This window comes from Pongo pygmaeus, chromosome 9 (assembly GCF_028885625.2).
Source record: "Pongo pygmaeus isolate AG05252 chromosome 9, NHGRI_mPonPyg2-v2.0_pri, whole genome shotgun sequence".
Lineage (NCBI taxonomy): Eukaryota > Metazoa > Chordata > Mammalia > Primates > Hominidae > Pongo > Pongo pygmaeus.
The window spans coordinates 11,595,507-11,615,157 of record NC_072382.2 but is presented as its reverse complement, the minus strand read 5'-3'; the positions used below and the strand labels follow the sequence as shown (position 1 = coordinate 11,615,157).

Here is a 19,651-nt window from a genome sequence, read left to right as displayed (position 1 = left end):
ATTTCTCCTAATGCTACTCCTCCCCTAGCTCTGCACTCCCCAACAGGCCCTGGTGTGTGATGTTCCCCTCCCAGTGTCCTTGTGTTCTCATTGTTCAACTCCCACCTGTGAGTGAGAACATGTGGTGTTTGGTTTTCTGTTCCTGTGTTAGTTTGCTAAGAATGATGGTTTCCAGCTTCATCCATGTCCCTGCAAAGGACATGAACTCATCCTTTTTTATGGCTGCATAGTATTCCATCATCTATATGTGCTACATTTTCTTAATTCAGTCTATCATTGATGGACATTTGGGTTGGTTCCAAGTCTTTGCCATTGTGAATAGTGCCGCAATAAACATACTTGTGCAGGTGTCTTTATAGTAGCATGATTTATAATCCTTTGGGTTTATACCAAGTAGTAGGATTCTGGGTGAAGTAATATTTCTGGTTCTAGATCCTTGAGGAATCACCACACTGTCTTCCACAATGGTTGAACTAATTTACATTCCCACCAACAGTGTAAAAGTGTTCCCATTTCTCCACATCCTCTCCAGCATGTTGTTTCCTGACTTTTTAAATGATTGCTATTCTAACTGGCGTGAGATGGTATCTCATTGTGGTTTTGATTCGCATTTCTCTGATGGCCAGTGATGATGAGCATTTTTTCACGTGTCTTTTGGCTGCATAAATGTCTTCTTTTGAGAAGTGTCTGTTCATATCCTTCGCCCACTTTTTGATGGGGGTCGTTTTTGTTTTGTTTTTTTTGTTTTTATTTATTTATTATTATTATACTTTAGGTTTTAGGGTACATGTGCGCAATGTGCAGGTTAGTTGCATATGTATACATGTGCCATGCTGGTGCGCTGCACCCACTAACTCGTCATCTAGCATTAGGTATATCTCCCAATGCTATCCCTCCCCCCTCCCCCCACCCCACAACAGTCTGACGTTTGTTTTTTTTCTTGTAAATTTGTTTAAGTTCTTTTTAGGTTCTGGATATTAGCCCTTTGTCCGATGGATAGATTGCAAAAATTTTCTCCCATTCTGTATGTTTCCTGTTCACTCTGATGATAGTTTCTTTTGCTGTGCAGAAGCTCTTTAGTTTAATTAGATCCCATTTGTCTATTTTGGCTTTTGTTGTCATTGCTTTGGTGTTTTAGACATGAAGTCTTTGCCTGTGCCTATGATCTGAATGGTACTGCCTAGGTTTTCTTCTAGGATTTTTATGGTTTTAGGTCTTACTTTTAAGTCTTTAATCCATCTTGAATTAATTTTTGTATAAGGTGTAAGGAAGAGGTCCAGTTTCAATTTTCTGCATATGGCTAGCCTGTTTTCCCAATACCATTTATTAAATAGGGAATCCTTTCCCCATTGCTTGTTTTTGTCAGGTTTGTCAGAGATCAGATGGTTGTAGATGTGTGGTGTTATTTCTGAGGCCCCTATTCTGTTCCATTGGTCTATATATCTGTTTTGGTACCAGTACCATGCTGTTTTGATTACTGTAGCCTTTTAGCATAACTTGAAGTCAGGTAATGTGTTGCCTCCAGCTTTATTCTTTTTGCTTAGGATTTTCTTAGCTATGTGGGGTCTTTTTTGGTTCCATATGAAACCTAAAGCAGTTTTTTCCAATTCTGTGAAGAAAGTCAGTGGTAGCTTGATGGGGATAGCATTGAATGTATAAATTACTTTGGGAAGTATGGCAATTTTCACAGTATTGATGCTTTTTATCCATGAGCATGGAATGTTTTCCCATTTGTTTGTGTCCTCTCTTATTTCTTTGAGCAGTGGTTCTCCTTGAAGAGGTCCATCAGATCCTTTGTAAGTTGTATTCCTAGATATTTTATTCTCTTAGTAGCAATTGTGAATGGGAGTTCACTCAGGATTTGGCTCTCAGTTTGTCTGTTATTGGTGTATAGGAATACTTGTGATTTTTAAAAATTATACCTTAAGTTCTAGGATACATGTGCACAATGTGCAGGTTTGTTACATATGTATACATGTGCCATATTGGTTTGCTGCACCCATCAAGTCGTCATTTACATTAGGTATTTCTCCTAATGATATCATTGCCCCAGCCCCCCACTCCCTGACAGGCCCTGGTGGGTGATGTTCCCTACCCTGTGTCCATGTGTTCTCATTGTTCAATTCCCACCTATAAGTGAGAACATGCAGTGTGTGGCTTTCAGTCCTTGTGATAGTTTGCTTAGAATGATGGTTTCCAGCTTCATTCAAGTCCTGCAAAGGACATGAACTCATCCTTTTTTATGGCTGCATAGTATTCCATGGTGTATATGTGCCACCTTTTCTTAATCCAGTCTATCATTGGTGGATATTTGGGTTGGTTCCAAGTCTTTGCTATTGTGAATAGTGCCACAATAAACATATGTGTGCATGTGTCTTTATAGTAGCATGATTTATAATCCTTTGTGTATATACCCAGGAATGCGATTGCTGGGTCAAATGGTACTTCTAGTTCTAGAACCTTGAGGAATTGCCACACTGTCTTCCACAATGGTTAAATTAATTTACACTCCCACCAACAGTGTAAAAGTGTTCCTATTTCTCCACATCCTCTCCAGCACCTGTTGTTTCCTGACTTTTTAATCATTGCCATTCTAACTAGTGTGAGATGGTATCTCATTGTGGTTTTGATTTGCATTTCTCTGATGACTAGTGATGATGAACATTTTTTCATATGTCTGTTGGCTGCATAAATGTCTTCTTTTGAGAAATGTCTGCTCATATCCTTTGCCCACTTTTTGATTTTTTTTTTGTAAATTTGTTTAAGTTCTTTTTAGATTCTGGATATTAGCCATTTGTCAGATGGATAGACTGCAAATATTTTATCCCATTCTGTAGGTTGCCTGTTCACTCTGATGATAGTTACTTTTGTTGTGCAGAAGCTCTTTAGTTTAATTAGTGTGGGCGGCAAGCCACCCAGGCGCCGAGGCAAGAGACTGAGGGCACGAGCTGTTCCAGTATAATAAAGAAAATATATAAAATAAGAATAGTTATACTAGATATAGATCATAGATATGATTATATATGAATATTATTAATCATTAGCTTGTAGCAATTACTCTTTATTCCAATATTATAATAATCTTCACTCTACAATTATAACTTAGGAGAAACCAGGCCATACAGAGATAGGAGCTGAAGGGTCACGGTGAGAAGTGACCAGAAGACAAGAGCGTCAGCCTTCTGTTATGCCTGGATATGGCCACCAGAGGGCTCCTTGGTCTAGCGGTAACACCAGCGCCTGGGAAGACACCTGTTACCTAGCGGACCTTGGTCTACTGGTAGCGTCAGTGCCTAGGAAAAGCATCCACTACTTAGCAGACTGGGAAAGGGATTCTCCCTTTCCCTGGGGGAGTTAGAGAAGACTCTGCTCCACCACCTCTTGTGGAGGGCCTGACATCATTCAGGCCCACCTGCAGTTATCCGGAGGCCTAACCATCTCCCTGTGATGCTGTGTTTCAGCGGTCATGCTCCTGGTCTGCTTTTGTGTTCCATCCTGTACACCTGGCTCTGCCTTCTAGATAGCAGTAGCAGAATTAGTGAGAGTACTAAAAGTCTCTGAAATGCAGAAATAATGGCATAAACTGTCTCCTCTCTCTCTCTGTCTGCCTCAGCTGCCAAACTGGGAAGGGCCCCCTGTTCAGTGGACACGTGACCCACGTGACCTTACCTAACATTGGAGATGGCTCACATTCCTTACTGCCCCCTTCTCTGGTATCCAATAAATAACAGCACAACCTGGCATTTGGGGCCACTACTAGTCTCCACGTCTTGGTGGTAGTGGTCCCCCAGGCCCAGCTGTCTTTTCTTTTACCTCTTTGTCTTGTGTCTTTATATCTACAATCTCTTATCTCTGTACATGGGGAGAAAAACCCACAGACCCTGTAGGGCTGGTCCCTACAAATTAGATCGCATTTGTCTATTTTGGCTTTTGTTGCCATTGCTTTTAGTGTTTTAGTCGTGAAGTCTTTGCTCATGCCTAAGTCCTGAATGGTATTGTCAAGGTTTTCTTCTAGGGTTGTTTTTTTTTTTTTTTTTCAGAAGGAGTTTTGCTCTTTTGCCCAGGCTGGACTGCAGTGGCATGATCTTGGCTCACTGCAAGCTCTGCCTCTCAGGTTGACACCATTCTCCTGCCTCAGCCTCCCAAGTAGCTGGGACTACAGGCGCTTGCCACCGCGCCCAGCTAATTTTTTGTATTTTTTTTAAGTAGAGATGGGGTTTCACTGTGTTAGCCAAGATGGTCTTGATCTCCTGACCTTGTGATCCACCTGCCTCAACCTCCCAAAGTGCTGGGATTACAGACATGAGCCACCGCGCCCGGCCTTCTTCTAGGGTTTTTATGGTGTTAGGTCTTACATTTAAGTCTTTAATCCGTCTTGAGTTAATTTTCATATAAAATGTAAGGAAGGGATCCAGTTTTAGCTTTCTACATATGGCTAGCCAGTTTTCCCAGCACCACTTATTAAAAAGGAAATCCTTTCCCCATTGCTTGTTTTTGTCAGGTTTATCAAAGATCAGATGGTTGTAGATGTGTGGTGTTATTTCTGAGGCTTCTATTTTGTTCCATTGGTCTATATATCTGTTTTGGTACCAGTACCATACTGTTTTGATTATTGTAGCCTTGTAGTATAGTTTGAAGTCAGGTAGCATTTGCTTCCAGCTTTGATCTTTTTGCTTAGGGTTGTCTTGGCTATGTGGTCTCTTTTTGGTTCCATGTGAAGTTTAAAGTAGTTTTTTTCCAATTCTGTGAAGAAAGGCATTGATAGCTTGATGGGGATGGCATTGAATCTATAAATTACCTTGGACAGCAGGACCATTTTCATGATATTGATTCTTCCTATCCATGAGCATGGAATGTTCTTCCATTTGTTTGTGTCCTCTTTTATTTTGTTGAGCAGCGGTTTGTAGTTTTCCTTGAGGAGGTTCTTCACATCCCTTGTAAGTTGGATTCCTAGGTATTTGATTTTCTTTGTAGTAACTGTGGATGGGAATTCACTCATGATTTGGCTCTCTGTTTGTCTGTTATTGGTGTATAGGAATACTTGTGATTTTTCCACATTAATTTTTTATCCTGAGACTTTGCTAAAGTTGCTTATCAGCTTAAGGAGATTTTGGGCTGAGATGATGGGGTTTTCTAAGTATACACTAATTTCATCTGCAAACAGAGACAATTTGACTTCCCCTTTTCCTAACTGAATATGCTTTATTTCTTTCTCTTGCCTGATTGCCTTGGCCAGAACTTCCAACACTATGTTGAATGGGAGTGGTGAGAAAGGACATCCTTGTCTTGTGCCAGTTTTCAAAGGGAATGCTTCCAGTTTTTGCCCATTCAGTATGATATTGGCTTTGGGTTTGTCATAAATAACTCTTATTATTTTGAGATACATTCCATCTATACCTAGTTTATTGACAGTTTTTAGCATGAAGTGCTGTTGAATTTTGTCAAAGGTCTTTTCTGCATCTATTGAGATAATCATGTGGTTTTTGTCATTGGTTCTGTTTATGTGATGGATTACGTTTATTGATTTGCATATGTTGAACCAGCCTTGCATCCCAGGGATGAAGCTGACTTGATCATGGTGGATAAGCTTTTTGATGTGCTGCTGGATTTGGTTTGCTAGTATTTTATTGAGGATTTTCACATCAATGTTCATCAGAGATATTGGTCAAAAATTATCTTTTTTTGTATGTCTCTGTCAGGCTTTGCTATCATGATGATGCTGGTCTCATAAAATGAATTAGGGAGGATTCCCTCTTTTTCTATTCATTGGAATAGTTTCAGAAGGAATGGTACCTACTCCTCTTTGTACCTATGGCAGAATTCAGCTGTGAATCCATCTGGTCCTGGACTTTTTTTGATTGGTAGGCTATTAATTATTGCCTCAATTTCAGAGCCCATTATTGTTCTATTCAGAGATTCAACTTCTTCCTGGTTTAGTCTTGGGAGGGTGTATTTGTCCAGGAATTTGTCAATTTCTTCTAGATTTTCTAGTTTATTTGTATAGAGGTGTTCGTAGTGTTCTCTGATGGTAGTTTGTATTTCTGTGGGATCGGTGGTGCTGGATAGCCTTGTTAACCTTCTGTGTCATTGATCTGTCTAATATTGACAGTGGGGCATTAAAGTCTCTCATTGTTGTGTGGGAGTCTAAGTCTTTTTGTAGGTCTTTAAGAACTTGCTTTATGAATCTGGGTGGTCCTGTATTGGGTGCATATATATTTAGGATAGTTAGCTTTTCTTGTTGAATTGATCCCTTTACCATTATATAGTGGCCTTCTTTGTCTCTTTTGATCTTTGTTGGTTTAAAGTCTGTTTTATCAGATACTAGGATTGCAACCCCTGCTTTTTTTTGCTTTCCATTTGCTTGGTAGATCTTCCTCCCTCCCTGTATTTTGAGCCTATACATGTCTTTGTATGTGAGCTGGGTTTCCTGAGTACAGCACACCGATAAAGAGTCTTGACTCTTTATCCAATTTTCCAGTCTGTGTCTTTTAATTGGAGCATTTAGTCCAGTTACATTTAAGGTTAATATTGTTATGTTTGAATTTGATCCTGTCATTATGATGTTAGCTGGTTATTTTGCCTGTTAATTGAGGCAATTTCTTCATAGTGTCAATGGTCTTTACAATTTGGTATGTTTTTGCAGTGGCTGGTACTGGTTGTTCCTTTCCATGTTTAGTGCTTCCTTCAGGAACTCTTGTAAGGCAGGCCTGGTGGTGACAAAATCTCTCAGCACTTGCTTCTTTGTAAAGAATTTTTATTTCTCCTTCACTTATGAAGCTTAGTTTGGCTGGACATGAAATTCTGGGTTGAAAATTCTTTTTTTAAGAATGTTGAATATTGGCCCCCACTCTCTTCTGGCTTGTAGGGTTTCTGCTGAGAGATCTGCTATTAGTCTGATGGGCTTCCCTTAGTGGGTAACCCCACCCTTATCTCTGGCTGCCCTTAATATTTTTTGTCTTCATTTCAACCTTGGTGAATCTGACAATTACGTGTCTTGGGGTTGCTCTTCTCAAGGAGTATCTTTGTGGTGTTCTCTGTATTTCCTGGATTTGAATGTAGGCCTGCCTATCTAGGTTAGGGAAGCTCTCCTGGATAATATCCTGAAGAGTGTCTTCTAACTTGGTTCCATTCTCTCCATCACTTTCAGGTACACCAATCAAACATATATTTGGTCTTTTCACATAGTCCCATATTTCTTGACGGCTTTGTTCATTTCTTTTCACTCTTTTTTCTCTAATCTTGTCTTCTCACTTTATTTCATTCATTTGATCTTCAATCATTGATATCCTTTCTTCCACTTGATCCAATAGGCTATTTTAGCTTGTGCATGCATCATGAAGTTCTCATGCTGTGGTTTTCAGCTCCATCCAGTCCTTTAAGGTCTTCTCTACACTGCTTATTTTATTTAGCCTTTTGTCTAACCTTTTTTCAAGGTTTTTAGCTTCCTTGAAATGGGTTAAAACATGCTTCTTTAGCTTGGAGAAGTTTGTTATTATCGACCTTCTGAAGTCTACTTCTGTCAACTTGTCAAACTCATTCTTCATCCAGTTTTTTTCCCTTGCTGGCGAGGAGCTGTGAACTTTGGAGGAGAAGAGGCACTCTGGTTTTTAGAATTTTCAGATTTTCTGCTCTGGTTTCTCCTTATCTTTGTGGTTTTATCTACCTTTGGTCTTTGATGTTGGTGACCTACAGATGGGTTTTGGTGTAGATGTCCTTTTTGTTGATGGTGATGCTATTCCTTTCTGTTTGTTAGTTTTCATTCTAACAGTCAGGTCCCTCAGCTGCAGGTCTGTTGGAGTTTGCTGGAGGTCCACTCCAGACGCTGTTTGCCTGGGTTTCACCAGTAGAGGCTGCAGAACAGCAAATAGTGCAGAACAGCAAATATTGCTGCCTGATCCTTCCTCTGGAAGCTTCTTCCCAGAGGGGCACCCACCTGTATGAGGTGTCTGTCAGCCCCTACTGGGAAGTGTCTTCCAGTCAGGCTACATGGGGGCCAGGGACCCACTTGAGGAGGCAGCCTGTCTGTTCTCAGAGCTCGAATGCCATGCTGAGAGAACCACTAGTCTCTTCAGAGCTGTCAGACAGGGACGTTTAAGTCTGCAGAAGCTGTCTGCTGCCTTTTGTTCAGCTATGCCCTTCCCCCAGAGGTGGAATCTAGAGAGGCAGTAGTCCTTACTGAGCTACAGTGGGCTCTGCCCAGTTTGAACTTCCCTGCCACTTTGTTTACACTGTGAGCTACTCAAGCCTCAGCAATGGCGGATACCCCTCCCCCATCAAGCTGCAGTATCGCAGGTCAACCTCAGACTGCTGTACTAGCAGTGGTCAAGGCTCAGTAGGCATGGGACCACTGAGCCAGGCATGGGAGGGAATCTCCTGATCTGCAGGTTGCTAAGACTGTGGGAAAAATGCAGTATTTGGTCAGGAGTGTACTGTTTCTCCAGGTACAGTCTGTCACAGCTTCCTTTGGCTAGGAAAGGGAAATCCCTCAATCCCTTGCACTTCCCGGGTGAGGCGGCACCCTGCCCTGCTTCAGCTCACCCTCCATGGGTTGCACCCACTGTCCAACCAGTCCCAATGAGATGAACCAGGTACATCAGTTGGAAATGCAGAAATCACCCATCTTCTGTGTTGATCTCACTGGGAGCTGCAGACCGGAGCTATTCCTATTCAGCCATCTTGGAAGTGATCCCAGGTCACAATTTTTAAATAAAGACTGTCAGATGGCATTGAGCATCCAAACTCTCCTCAATGTCCTTGTGGGTGACATGCTTCAGTGACAGCCATGGTTGAGTTCCTTCAGAAGGAGCTCTGCCAGGACATAGGAACCCCCAGACATCTCATCCTCAAGCAAACTCAGCCTAGGTTCTTTTTTTTTCTTTTTTCTTTTTTTTTTTCAGATAGTGTCTCGCTTTGTTGCCCAGGCCAGAGTACAGTGGCATGATCTCAGCTCACTGCAACCTCTGTCTTCTGGGTTCAGGTGATTCTCACACCTCAGCCTCCTGAATAGCTGGGAGCTATATAGGTTCCAGCCACCATGCCAGGCTAATTTTTGTATTTTTAGTAGAGATAGGGTTTCACAGTATTGGCCAGGCTGGTCTCAAACTCCTTACCCCAAGTGATTCACCCACCCTGGCCTCCCAAAGTGTTGGGATTATGGGTGTGAGCCACCGTACCCATTCCATTCTAGGTTCTTAATTTATTTATATGAATATACCACAATCTATTAGAGTAGATTAGTAGATAAATACAATCTGTTTTGTATAACCTTTATGTGGTTATACAAATGACCTTTTAAAATTATTTCACAAGGATCAGCATCCAGGTTAGAGGTGCAATGTCTTCCCATTCTGTGAGTGCCACAGTGCTGCACAACCATCAGATTTTATAATGATGACTACCCACTGCACATGAGCATTTATGCTGCAGGTATGAGATGGTGGCCAGTCCAAAAGTGCCTGCAATCATTTATCTCACAGGGTCTAGGTGGTTCAGAACATTGTCAAGGCCAATAATGCTGTTTCACCAATGTGCACTTTCAGACACGAAGCACCTCCTGCCCCAAACACCCTTCCTCTCCCTGTATTGAACTAACTCCTACAAGTAAACCTCAAATCCTGTAATCTACTCTCAAAATCCCTTCCTGAAACTTCTTTGAATCTGATTTGGATGTCTTTTTCTGTCCTCTTTTATTCAGTACAATGAACAGACTTTTAATACCCAAGTATCATTTCTAATTCAAATAAGCATTCTTAATCAGCTATAGCTTCCTGGAGTCAGAAAGAGAGATCAGCACATAGCACAATGCAAAGTATACAGTTACAGCTCAGTAAATGTTTCTAAAATAAAGGAATGAATATATCATCTGATAAACAGCCCCAAAGAAAGTGAGATGACACTCACCTGTCTGAAAGATGGCCATATATTAGACCTCCCAGCAGTGACCCAGCCATAAATAGGGATTGAACCATTGATTTTAGTGACTGAGATTCACATACAAGGTCCCACTGGAAGAGAAAGAAAGCAGTACAGCAGAGCTTGAGAAGAGTTTCAACTCTTTAGTAGAAACTGACTCCAAACTGCTACATATGGTGTACACAATCCTCTGCTAGGCAGGTCCTGCCTCCCTCTCCAGATTCATCTGCAGGTACTCTTTTCTGGTAGCTCATATTCTAAAAATACTAAACTTATTTCAACTTTTCAAATGCATCTATCTCTCTCTCACCTCCTAACCTTCCAAAATATATATCCACGTGTCTACATGTCTTTATTCCTTTTCCTCTCAGACCACTGAGTTCCTTTAATGCATTACCTTATACACTTTTTTTTTGGGTATCATAATTAAAAGCACATAAAAAACAATTAAAGACTTTAGGTACAAAAACTTTAAAAATATATAAAACCCCCACAATCTTTCTAAGAAGGCTTCCCTCATCATGTAGGTAACATATGAGCTCTGCCTTTGACTTCATTTAGCAGTCTATAATTCAACTACTACAGTCTCATCTTTGTCCACATATTGAATCACCTGAACAGCTTTAAAAATACTGATGCCTGGATCCTGTGCCCAGAGGTTCTGATTTACTTGCTCTGGGTATCAGTTTTTTAAGTATTGAGAATCGTTCAAAACTGGGGCAGCCTAGCATAACATTTGCCTAACAGCATTTCAAATACTTTAAAAATTATAGGTCTTTCTCCCTAGATTAAATGACATAATAACAGGTTTATGTTTAGTTTGTTTAATTAATTCGCTTAATATTAGGTTGGTGCAAATGTAATTGTGGTTTTTGCATTGTTGGAATTTGCCATTTGATATTGGAATACATTCTTAAATAAATGTGGTTATGTTATCAGTCATTGCAATGGACATTTCTCATTTTATTTTTTTGCTAATGACTTATTACTTGCTGTTTATTTTATGTTTATTTTTGACTATGGAAATGATGTTAGACAAAAAGCAAATCCGAGTGATTTTCTTATTTGAGTTCAAAATGGGCTGTAAAGCAGTGGATACAACTTGCAACATAAACAACACATTTGACCCAGAAACTGCTAATGAACATACAGTGCAGTGGTGGTTCAAGAAGTTTTGCAAAGGAGAGGACAGCCTTGAAGATGAGGAGTGTAGTGGCCGGCCATCAGAAGTCAACAATGACCAATTGAGAGCAATCATCGAAGCTGATCCTCTTGCAACTACACAAGAAGTTGCCAAAGAACTCAGCGTTGACTATTCTACAGTCATTTGACATTTGGGACAAATTGGAAAGGTGAAAAAGCTTGATAAGTGGGTGCCTCATGAGCTGACTGCAAATAGAAAACATCATTGTTTTGAAGTGTCATCTTCTTATTCTACACAACAACAAACCATTCCTCAACCAGACTGTAATGTGTGATGAAAAGTAGATTTTATATGACAACTGACAATGACCAGCTTAGTGACTGAATTGAGAAGCAGCTCCAAAGCACTTTCCAAAGCCAAACTTGCACCAAAAAAAGTCATGGTCACTGTTTGGTGGTCTGTTGCTGGTCTGATCCACTACAGCTTTCTGAATCCCAGTGAAACTGTTACATCTGAGAAGTATGCTCAGCACATCGATGAGATGCACTGAAAACTGCAACACCTGCAACTGGCACTGGTCAATAAAAAGGGCCCAATTCTTCTCCATGACAACATCCAACTGCACATCATACAACCAATGCTTCAAAAGTTGAACAAATTCGGCTACGAAGTTTTGCCTTATCCACCATATTCACCTGACCTCTTGCCAACTGACTCCCACTTCTTCAAACATCTCAACAACTGTTTTGAGGCTGATTTGAGTAATAATAAAACTCTGGTCTCCTGCACAGCTGGCTCTGCATGAATTATTCTTTCTTGATTGCAATTCCCCTGTCTTGATGAATAGGCTCTGTCTAGACACTGGATAAGGTGTCTCACCCTTGGGTGGTTGCAAATTTGGGAGCTCATCTGGGATTGCCCTTGTGGCTACCTGCCCATGGTTCAGTGGCCCCCTCTTCAGCAATGGATCCAGAAGGCAGCCCAAGTGGTCGCCTAGTTCTCTTGGACTGGTGGCTGACTGGTACTCTCTCTACTGGTGGGGAGCTGCCAATCCAATGTACATGGGTTTAATTGCAATGGAGAAATAGTCATGGGGAGATGTCCCTTAACTGTAGCTCTATCAGAGGGTGTCTGTCTGTAGCCCCAGTGTGGTGTGTCTGCATTGGTGAGTATCCTAGACACTGCCAACACCTCCTTCCTTCTCTTGATGGATTCTATAGCCCTATGGTGGGGTGTCTGTAGCCCCATTGCAGGGTGTCTGTTTGTAGCTCCACCACAGGGTGTCTGTGTCTGTAGCTCCATTGCAGGGTGTCTGTTTGGGTCCTGAGGGGGTCTTGGTTGGTTCTTTCTAACTAGTAGGAAGAGTCCTGGTTTGGGAGGCTTCTCTTCAATCAGGAAGATTTCAAGGAGGTTTCTCAGATGGAGAATAGGAGGATAGTTTGGAAGGGATAATCTTGAAGTTCTTGGCTAGGGATCTGATTTGGAAGGCCTTATGTCCATCTCATCTTTGTGTGCATTTGTATATGTGAAAGGGATCTCAGAAGGGGTTGTTGGTGGAAGTCCAGTAGCCCTAACTCAAAGAATCCTCCTTATTTGTCTGGTTATATTTGATGAGCCCTAAAAAAGGCTCAACAGTCCTGTCTGTCAGGGTAACTATCTGCTCTTTGCCTTGCCCAGAGACCCCATTGTGAATTACATTTGCGGGTCATCTCTCCCCACCTGGAGTGGATCAAAGACAACAGGGACAAACAGGAAAAAGTTTGAGCTTTGCCAGGCTGATATTGGGTGCTGAATGAGGTGCCTAATGTCTCTTTTGTATGTGTATTTTGCTGGAATGGAAAATGTTAATTCAGTTCCCCATGCAGCCCATTGGGCAGCATCTTGCAAATTAAGAATCTTGTCTATGGTTCCATAAAACAGGAAATGGTGATTTCCTCTTTTAAGGTGGCATGAACCCCATTGCTATAGCACAAGTGAGCAGGATCATCAGAAGCCACTCCATTCTTCTGGAAACTGCAGAGAAAGGGAACCTGGAAACCTGATATGCCAGCAAAAAGGGTAAGAAATTCTTACTGGCTAAGTTTCTGGTCTCTCTCTGTCTTTCTCTGCCTTGGTAAATAGTAAACTATCTGTCTCATCTGCAAGGGTTTGATCAATAAAAAAGGATTTGTGAGACTAATCTTAGGCTGTAGCATATCTGGTATAGTTTGTGCTAAGAATTTGTCTTTCTGTGTTCTGTAATGGAGAGAAGGGTATCAACAGGATAGAACGTGGGTTTAGGACCTCTGTAAGCCTGCTTTTCAAGCCAGCTCAGCAGGCTGGTCAGTTACAAACTTTGCTATGGGTCCCTGAAGCCAATACTGTATGAAATTTCTATGTCTTGTTTTGTGTCCTTAAGAGCTCAACCTTGTGACCATGTGGGGATACTTTCTTTTTGTTTCCACCATCCAGAGGACAGGAATTTTGGGGTTCATGTCATAGTCCTACAATTTTTTCCTGACCAGTTAAAGCTTTGCAAGCTTGAAATTGGCTTCTGAGGCTGGGCGCACGGTGGCTCATGCCTGTAATCCCAGCACTTTTGGAGGCCAAGGTGGGTGGATCACAAGGTCAGGAGATTGAGACCATCCTGGCTGACATGGTGAAACCCCGTCTCTACTAAAAATAGAAAAAATTAGCTGGGTGTGGTTGCAGGCACTTGTAGTCCCAGCTACTCAGGAGGCTGAGGCAGGAGAATGGCATGAACCTGGGAGGTGGAGCTTGCAGTGAGCCAAGATTGCACCACTGCACTCCAGCCTGGGCAACAGAGCAAGACTCTGTCTCAAAAAAAAAAAAAAAAAAAAAAAGAAAAAGAAATTGGCTTCTGTAGTCTCCTTCTGGGAAAAGCAATAGAAACTGCTCAATGCTGTATAGCTGAATAGCTAAGGCTTTATCTTTTGATAGTGGTGGCCTAGATTCAATTGTTGGCTTCTGGAATGATTCCTTCCTGGTTTGTTATTTGTGTAACTTTGCCATTTAATAAGGTTTTTTTCCCCGTGGATAGCTTTTGATTTCCTCTGTTGAATTTTCCTTTCTCTGAACTGCCTTGTAGAGATTCTAAATCTTGTAAAGAGAAACTGCCTACCATGTCTTTAAAGCACCTAGGAGGTTACCTTTGGTAAAGTTCAGAAATATTGGCTGCTTGGGTAATAAGAGATCTGAAAGGATTTTTTAAAAGAGCACTGTGGTTAAAAGTCAGCTTAATTAAAAGTGGATAAACAAGCTATAGACATATTTAAAAGGCCTTTGTGTTTTTCTCTTCTTGGAACTTGTTTTTCTGGAAAAAGCTTTTTTCTTCTCAGTCAACTGAAATATTTTTCTCCATTTTTTTGTCTTGCCACTCTTAATGTACACACAAGGGGCCCTAAGATAGTTTCTGGTAGCCTGGGACTCCTTGGGAAAAACAGAAGGTGCCACAGACACCGTTTTGGAAAAAAGCTCTGTTTTCCTCATGAAACCCCAGGAATTAAAAGCGGATAGATCCCTCTCAAAAGGCTCTGTTCTGTTTCGCATTGTGTCATCTGATGGTTTTGAGTTTTAGGGGTATCAGAAATTACTTTTCATTATGAAAGAGCTTGGTGTGTAATAACTAGGTAGGAAATATACCTTAGGGGATGGCTAATAGTAGTTATGGAGGAACACTTGACTCTTTGCACACCTGGATCAGAGAAGCAAGCTCTTGGCTACCTGGAAGATATGGAAACATCCCCAACCTCCACTGAGTAATGAGACTCTCATGGGGGATGGTTTAATTATAAAATGGGCTGATTGGCTGGGTTGCCTTGCAATGAAATGCACAGTCGGTAAAAGCACCACACTGTCTTCTCCCGAAGTATTTCCCTCCTTTTAGGGATCCGATCCAGGATCCAGTATAAAATGGCACCCCTAATTTTGGGGATCTGTCTTTGCCTTCAGCTGTGATTAGGCCCTAGGAATGCATGCTCTCCTGGACCTTTTCCTCCAAGGGCTCTACCCTGAAGCCAGTAATCCAATTAAGAAACTGGCAAATGAAAAGTCTTACAAGTACTGAATCTTCCGTTTGTCTGTATTTATATTTTTGTGTGTGTGTATGATATTTATATGTAAAAGAGCTCTGATTAATTAGCTTAGAAAATAAGAGCTTAATATTTTGTCAGAAAAATAGAAACTTTAATGACTTTTTGTTCACATGTCTTTAGTAATCTTTTGGAAATAAAGACAGTTTTTTTTTTTTTTTTTTTTTTTTGAAACGGAGACTTGCTCTGTCACCAGACTGGAGTGCAGTGGCACAATCTCAGCTCACTGCAACTGCTGCATCCCAGGTTCAAGCAATTCTCCTCCCTCAGCCTCCTGAGTAGCTGGGACTACAGGCACAAGCCACCATGCCCAGCTAATTTTTGTATTTTTGGTAGAGATGGGGTTTCACCATGTTGGCCAGGATAGTCTCAATCTCTTGACCTCATGATCTGCCTGCCTCAGCCTCCCAAAGTGCTGGGACTACAGGCATGAGCCACCATGTCTGGGCATAAAGACAGTTTTAAAGATTATTGGTAAAACAAAGTGTCTTGAAAATGTAAACATTTGGTCTAAATTAAGGCCAGATATCAGATCTGCTAAATGCCTTAAGGTCAAACTGTTTCCTTGACCTTTGAAAATCATTCAATTTACCTACTTTGGAGCATTAGATTATAGATGAGGCTTGGGGACACAAGAAGAGCCTTGCCCTTGGCTATGCTGAAAAGAGTTAGATCTTATCTTCACTTCTATCTGATGTCCTAGGCTCCACCCCAGTACATAATTAAAATTGCTTACTTATCAGGTTTTTCACTAAAAAACAAAAGTAGCAAAGAGTTAACATTGGAACATGAAATTGAGATTACTGGAGAAACAGTTTGACATACAAGGTGCGTAGGGAATGTGTTTTTGGTAAAAGTTTATAAGAAGGCATAAGAATATGGCTTTCATTAAAGGGAATGTGATTTTTTCTAGTTTAGAGCGGGTTTTAAAGATTGTCTTAAACTAAAAGAGTAATGAGACAAAACTGAAAGTTTAAGCAAAGTGAAAATGTTTTGTAAAGGGTTAATCTTATAAAAAATTCTGTGGGTATAAACAAGTTGGCTAAGACTTAAAAGAAATTATTTAGCTTTTTCCAATACGTTAGAACATTAAAATCATACTGATGTGGGGCCAGAATCTGGGCCCATGTGTCCAAATAACAGGGTCTTCTTAGAAAATTGATATGCTGTTTGATGGAAAATTGTAAAGGGTTCTAAAAAGTTTATAAAAATCTTACCTTATGGTCAAACTAATTAAAACTGGATAGAGATATAAAATTTTATTTTACAAAACAAACTTTAACATTAAAGATGCACTAATGCAACATGAAATTTGGTTTTCTCTTTTGAAGACAATTTTTATGTAATTTTAAAAGATAATGAAAGGGTTTTGCTTTCTCCTTTGGGTAAACATCAGGAAAAAAAAGGAAGATAGGGAGGAGACAGATTCAGCTGGCCTCATGCTATCTTCTTTGGGTTTTGTTTGGAAAGCTAACCCTCCTCTATCAGAGTAAAGGATACAATTGGAGAAACTGGTCATTTTACCAAGGCTTTGACTGGAATGTCATGCTTCTTGTAAAGAATCAAAGTTGACTTATGGAACCAATTAAAACCCATTGGGGAATCTGGCCTCATACCTTGTCCACACAGAATCCCTGTACAAGGTTCCTGACCTGTGTTAAGTAAAGAATGTCACTTTCTAACAGGCCCAGGAACCCCAAGTTATCTCAAGGAGAGGACTTTGCTCAACTCATAGGTATTTGAGGGTACAAACCCATGGCTAGGCTCGGCTTTTAAAAAGCCTTATCTGAGATTCTTCATGGAACAGAGTTTCATCAAAGCCAATTAAAAAAGCCTAAGAGAAAAATAATTATTCTTGCTGCACTTTATGCAAATAATCAGGCCAAGTACAGTGAGACTAAAGTTTGTTTTGTAAACTGTAAGTCAGTTCTATCATAATTTGTTTTTAATAAAAGTAGGGACTGGAGAGAGAAAAATTATGCTTCAAAAGAAAAACTATATTACACTTTTGTTAGCTGTTCTTGATGTTTTTTTTTCTGCAGGTTAGACTAAATTCTAAATTATTTGTGGGTTAGAAGGTCCCAAACAAATATTTTCAAATCTTTGCTTTTAAAATTGGGAATTGTACTCCTCATCCTAGGACTCATTATTTACTTTATAGCATGCTCTTCATTTAAATACTGTACTAAAACTATAGATGAGAGTACTAATATTTTTGCCAAACAAGCCTTGGAAGCCCATCCAAGCCTGCATGAATACACTCAGTTGCAAAGCAGTTCCACTCTTCTCACCTTGGGGTTCACTCCCCTTCCCATTATGTCCCCTGTCAGCAGGAAGAAGCTGGAGTGATATATGGCCTTTTCCCATCTTCATAGCCTACATCTTAAGATTAAGGTGTTATAAAACCCAAAGGGAGGGATTGAAACTGCCTTTGCAAAATTATGACTGAGACAGTGAAAGAGATCTAACTTAACCAACTCCGTCTTGCTTCTGACCTCCAAGCTGTCCTTGTGCATTCCTGGGCATAGGTTGAACTAACTTTGGGAGAAACTTAGTTTGCAGTTTATAGTTTAAACAAAGACAGCCTTTCCCAAAGCGACCTCCTTCTTGCCTGGGGACTAGATTAACATTAGCCACAGGATTAGAAATTATGGTTTAGGGGTCATGCAGCTGGAGGCTACAAGATTCTGACCCTCCCTAAACTGCTCCTAAGATCAGTGCTTGAGATAGTTTGCAGACCCGGCACTTGATGGATCAGCTGTCACCACCCAGATCGATAAACTGGCTCATCTGATCTTGTGGCCCCCACTCAGGAAGTGACTCAGCACAAGAAGGCAGCTTTGACTCCCTGTGATTTCAGTCCTCACCAGTCAGCACTCTTGGCTCACTGGCTCCCCCCGACCCACCAAGTTATCCTTAAAAACTCTGCTCCCTGAATGCTCAGAGACTAATTTGAGTAGTAATAAAACTCTGGCCTCCTTCAAAAAACAAAAACAACCAAAACTAAGTATCTCGACAACATTTTGTAGGAAAAACATTTTCACAGCCAGTAGAATGCAGAAAAATTTGTCAAATCCCAAAGCATAGATGTTTATATTACAGAATTAACAAACTTATTTCTCATTGGCAAAAATGTGTTGACTGTAATGATTCCTATTTTGATTAATAAAGATGTGTTTGAGCCTAGTTATAATGATTTAAAATTCATGGTCTAATACCACAATTACTTTTACACCAATGTAATACTAATACCCTTGGCTGTATTGTAGAGTATTAATAGATAATCAGTTGCTGCCACCTGCTAAAGGAATGAAGAACGAGCTGACTACAGGTCCCATCTAAGGACTAAAGGTATAAAGCAAGTCAATTTTTTGTGTTAGCCCCAAACACTTTAATCATATAAACAGAAGATTTACATGGGGCCTCTTACCTCAGTCACTATGGTGGAGAGGAAAGAGCTTCTGTCATACACCCAGCCATCCACACAGGGCTCCGTGTCTGTCTCATTTGTGTTGGGGAAGGTCCCATTCAGGTGTAGGAGCTGCCACTGGGGATGGATAAAGCGCTGACATTTCTGTGGCCTCAGGTTTGAGTCCAGTGGGATGGAGATTCTCAGGAGGTCATCCTTGCTGAGGGTCCCAGTATCATTGTCAGACACAGTGTCATTGTCCAGGAGGGGGACCCAGCAGCGATGACCAGGGGTGAATGCAGTGAAGTTCTCTAACACAATATTAGGGAACAGTAGGATGTTGGTGATGCAAAAGAAAGCTATCAGACAAATCTGGAATCTCCCCATGCCACCCACTTGATCCAGGAGCACATCAAAGCCCATTGAGACTGAACAGGTGATCCCCAAGAGGAAGCACAATGACTTTATGAAGATAAGTTCAGAGGGAGAAAATGTCCCCTTTCAGAAAGTTACCATAGTGCCATGTGGATCCTGACACTGCGTTCTTCTCAGTGGGCCCTGCACTGAGTGGTGTGACACCACTGCAGAAGAGCAGTGGAAGGACTTTCCCAAGTCCTTTAAGTTTAGGCAGCCAGATAGTTTCAGAAGTCACAGATATAATTATTTGGCAAAGAGACTGCTAGCTGTTGACAACTGAGTCTTCTTAAAAGACTACTCTGTTAAAGATCCTGATCTCTGAGTTTCCTGGTAAGTCAACAGTGGATTTTCAGGTGGATGCAGTCCCCACATGACCTAAAATACACCTGTTCAATAGTCTGCCATTCTTCTCAGAAAAGGGATATTAGAAAATCCAAAGTGAATTGCTTTATGATGTTCTTGTACAAAGATCAGAGAGCAGGGCTTTTTCTTGACTAGGACTGAATTTTACTAAAAGTTAATAAAAACTATCCTTAGTTAAAGGAAAGTGGAATGTTGAGTTTAAACAATGACTTTTGCTAACTGTAGTTCTGCTTCAGTTCAAGTCATACCAACAACAGGGCTTTAAAGATTTTTAAAATAGGGAAATTAGGATAAGAAACAAAGAGAAAGGAAATA

General features: G+C 40.8%; 1 protein-coding gene across 1 annotated transcript in view; it reads right to left on the bottom strand.

Annotated features, from left to right (window-relative positions):
- SLC22A24 (solute carrier family 22 member 24) overlaps window positions 1-19,420 on the bottom strand; it is a 72,151-nt gene extending 52,731 nt beyond the window's left edge. The window contains exons 1-2 of the mRNA XM_054439166.1: window positions 18,578-19,420; window positions 9,901-10,004 (exon numbers count right to left, since the gene is read on the bottom strand). Of these exons, the coding sequence (XP_054295141.1) occupies window positions 9,901-10,004; window positions 18,578-18,979 (506 nt within the window). The 5' untranslated portion in view covers window positions 18,980-19,420. The remainder of the gene's footprint in view (window positions 1-9,900; window positions 10,005-18,577) is intronic.
- Between the last annotated feature and the right edge of the window lie 231 nt (window positions 19,421-19,651).